General features: G+C 57.0%; 1 protein-coding gene across 1 annotated transcript; it reads left to right on the top strand.

Moving 5' to 3' along the window:
• Positions 1–1,054: 1,054 nt before the first annotated feature.
• On the top strand, positions 1,055–3,728 carry IE81DRAFT_350863 (hypothetical protein; the record flags this gene model as incomplete). The annotated part of the gene is made up of 7 exons (XM_025516612.1): positions 1,055–1,367; positions 1,583–1,667; positions 1,748–2,233; positions 2,306–2,665; positions 2,780–2,866; positions 2,939–3,097; positions 3,167–3,728. The coding sequence occupies 7 exons, from the start codon at positions 1,055–1,057 to the stop codon at positions 3,726–3,728; spliced, it is 2,052 nt and encodes a 683-aa protein (XP_025365813.1).
• Positions 3,729–3,916: the final 188 nt, after the last annotated feature.

Genomic DNA, 3,916 nt, shown 5'->3' with positions numbered 1-3,916 from the left:
CGCCGACGCCGACGCCCACTTGCATGCATGCATGAACGCACATATATGCGTGGAAGGCGCCGCGGTGCTTGCGCGGATGTTTCAGCAGCTGCGCTCACGGCTCGTATACGTCGCGCGATGCGCGCGCGCGCACGCACGCACGCACGCGCCCCCACCCTTTTCCAACAATTAAACGCCGAGATTGTGCGCGTTGCTTGATGATTCCTGATTGTTGTGAAGGAAGAGAGGAACTCGCTCGCTCGCTCGTGATTGGGGACGGGGCATCTTCAAGAGGGTTTAGGTATTCGTGATTGGGTCGAATTGAAAGAGTCCACTTGAGCGGCGGACGGACTGGCATGAGATGGAGAGGTTCGGAGATTGTGCACCCCGGGCCCCTCCAGACTCACGTCCCATCTGTATGCTGCCAACTGATTGTCTGAATCGTGTGATCTGTCCCATGTGCCATGCCTGCCTATGCGATACGAGAAGTTGCTCGCACGCACGCAGGCACGCACGCGCACGCTCCTGCGCCCCCGCGCCGCGCTTTCTCAACAAACGCCGAGATTTTTAGCGCGCATGCGCATCAACACATCACGCGCGTTCAGACCTTGCTTGCTTTGATGCGATTTGTGAAAATTCGTGCGTCGTGATCGTGATCGTGGAGAAAGGCAAGTTTCATTCAGATTCGTGATCGGGGCATGCGAGTTGCGTTGGTCGGTTCGGGTCTCGCTGGTGCACCCTAGCTGACCACCTCGCAGCCTTCCTCACCTGCAAGTCGTGAGTGTGCGTGTGAGCGCGTGTCTTGGCAACATCGGATCTTGCAGACGCAAAGTGACCGGATCGTACAGATGTAACGTCCCCATCAGGTGCGCGTCGAAATGTCTGCGATGTGACCCTTCGCTGCGAGCAAGTTCTCGCAAAGTCTGCCTCGATATATAAGTACACGCTCACACACGAGATCTCCCATGACGACGGAGACACTACCACCACCAACGGATCCCGAGCCAACTAACACATCAATACCTTCATCCCGCCCGCCGTACTCACCCGTCACCAGCAGCGACTAGCACTGACGATGTCGAGCAGGTACGCGCACATCAGCACAAAATCCTCGAGTAGCTATGACGGTGTCGCGCAAGAGGAGGCGCCGCTGCAAGCACCGCCCGACACTCGAGGCAGGCCATATCGAGCGCTAGGATGGGTGTTGATCAAAGGAGTAGGCTTGACCCTCGCCCTCCTCTTACCGCTCTGCTTGCTGTTCTGGTACATTTATGCGCACAACGATGCCGTCACGCTTGGCAAGTACGTCTTCACCACTGCACCCGTGCACGAAATCCTCACCGTCAGTCAGATCACTAGCAAAGTAGCAGAGAAAATCGTCGTGCCAGGTGAGTCGCGCCGCCGGCCTGACTGCGAGTCTGCAAGTGGGAAGAACAAAGAAAGGTGGTCTAAACTCGGTCATTCACACTTCGAAGGTCATGTCATCGGTGATGGTGGTGGAGAAGGAAGATTGGATGTGTGCACGCTGGTGTTTACATGCGCATGCATGAGGCGCGTCACGGTCCGCTGACAGCATACTACTGTACACCTACTCCACGACTAGCCATGGCGGTGTTTGCTTACTTTTGCGCAGCTGACTGGCTGCGAGGTAGCCAAAGCGGCGACGCGACGTTACCAACTCCATTGCAGTGAGTCGTAGAAGCGCGTGTCCTCTTGTCATACTTTCTCTTGCTCAAATCACCCCTGTTTCCCCGTGCTCTTCTTGCAGGTTCGGAATCTTGCAAGTCGTTCTGGGCTCTGCAAATTGGTTTGCTTCGTACGATGGCGCGCTTTACATGCTCGGACGAAGCGGTCACTCTCGTCGTCCTAGAGCACCGCCCTTTATCGCGATGTCGGTCATTCTGCTCCTTTGGTTGTTGACACTCGAGGCACTAGCGTTCTTTGCAGACGTCGCTTTTCACCAAACTACCGTCAATGCCGTCTTTAGCCTTCCTCCCACTTCTTCGGAACGCGTGGCACTCGCAGATGCTCGCGCGCTAGTGGGCGACCTTCCGCCGCTCGACTGGACCGTCGATCCCGACACCATAACCGTGTCCAGCAACGATTCGGCAAACGCACGCGCGCAACTCGCCAGTCCAAACGCTGCGGCCATGCTCTTGGGGCGTCGAGTCAACGAGACGGAGTGCGCTTCGTGGTCGCGACGGCATGCCCTCGGCTTGGATTTGAGCGCCAAAGATAGCTGCGGCCTTTCCGAGTAAGTCGAACCGTGCGCTAGACGAGTGTGGTGCGCGCGCGCACTGGCTGATGAGCTGGGCCCGCAACGCAGCGGATCGACCTATGGCAATTATGGTCAGTGGGCGCCCGAAGGCCAGCGAACGTTTGCGAACTCGTCTGCATTGCAAGCTGTGGCGTGGACAGACGATGCGCACTCTATCATCGTTGCGGCCGCGCAGCCCAAGTTTTCATACACTGCAATTGCATCAGGCGTCAAGGCGACCTGCGCATCCATCACGTCTGAATGCACTCAGTGCTATCGGGAGGACTACAGTGGACCTCCTTGTGGACCTGTAGGATTCCTCAATTTGAATTGCAACGGCCCACATGCATACAATGGCACTGCCCGCGAGACGGGCTGGCTAAACGTCGATGGTGACGTCAGGGGTAGCAGCGCTGTGCCAGCGTCAAAGTGAGTCGCTGTGGCCGCGATTCGTTGCTCTATAAGTGCAGTCGCGGACTCTCTCAGGAAGCTGCAGGCCAAGCAAAGCTGAACCAAAAAGATTGCCGATTCGTTTCTTCTCAGCCCCCTGCGCTGGGGCACAATTGTCATCTCGCAAGCTTACCTCGACTACAAAAATGGTCGTGGGACCGCAACGCATGACAACACAACGTGAGTGAGGGTTACCCTGCGTACTAGCGAGCCAGCGGGCGACGTCTGACGTACAGCGCCTTGCACCTGTAGAGGCTTTGTCGTCTGGGGAAATGTCGGCGCTACGAACGTCTTGCACTGCGAGCTGGCAGTTCGTCTCGTCACGTATCGCTTCGAGCCCCCTAGCACGTACACGACGCTGGACACTCACGATGTCTCTCCAGAGGCAGCTCAGCGATTCACCAGAACAACGTGAGTCGTATGGCGCGGCAAGCAGGGCACACGTGCTGAAATTGGGCTCGCACTGTGATGCCATGGCAGGGCATTGTTCGATGTGGGTGGACGGGCAGACCTGATCGGAACCATGATCAACGGTGCAGGTCAGCTGGCATCGGACCCGTATCCAGAGGTGTACGGCCGCACGCTATCGCGCTACATTATGGCTTATTCAGGAATAATGATGGCAAGCACACCAGTGTCTACACTCGAGGGACGACCCGTCGCAGGGACGCGGATACATCTGGGAGTTTTTGGTTTCTACGCAGCCGTCATCTTCGTCGAGGTCATTACCGTCTGTTGGATCGCCATCGTAGCTTTCGTGTACACGTGGAACATCAACGACATGAGCGTGCGAGCCGTGCGAAAAAGGATCACGGCACCGTTTGGCCTCATTTGTCAATTTTACGGCGTGCCCAGAAGACCGCGCACGGAAAGCGGAGTGGAACAGAAAAAGGCCTTCTTTACCGAGGACAATCTGCAACTCTTCGAGCCCGAAGCCGACAGCGGGGCGACTGGACTGAAGCTGCGCAAGGCGCTTTACACTGCCCCCGTAGGTGCAAGAGGCCTGGCACACGACGACACTTGGAACTTGATCGTGGACTAGGAAAATGCAATGATTTTGTTTTTGCCCCTCGCGGCGCTCTTGTCGGAGGGCTTTTCAGGAGTGAGCCTTCCGAGTGAAGACGGTGTGCGCGGGGTGAATGGGGGCGCCATGGGAATGTCAATGTGCTTTCGGCGGTGTGCGTTGTGGAGGTTAGGGTTAGGGTTAGGGTTAGGGTTAGGGTTAGGGTT

The sequence above is a fragment of the Ceraceosorus guamensis genome, assembly GCF_003144195.1.
Source record: "Ceraceosorus guamensis strain MCA 4658 unplaced genomic scaffold IE81scaffold_228, whole genome shotgun sequence".
NCBI classification, from domain to species: domain Eukaryota; kingdom Fungi; phylum Basidiomycota; class Exobasidiomycetes; order Ceraceosorales; family Ceraceosoraceae; genus Ceraceosorus; species Ceraceosorus guamensis.
Note: the sequence above shows the minus strand (reverse complement) of the source record. Positions and strands in the feature narration are given on the sequence as shown.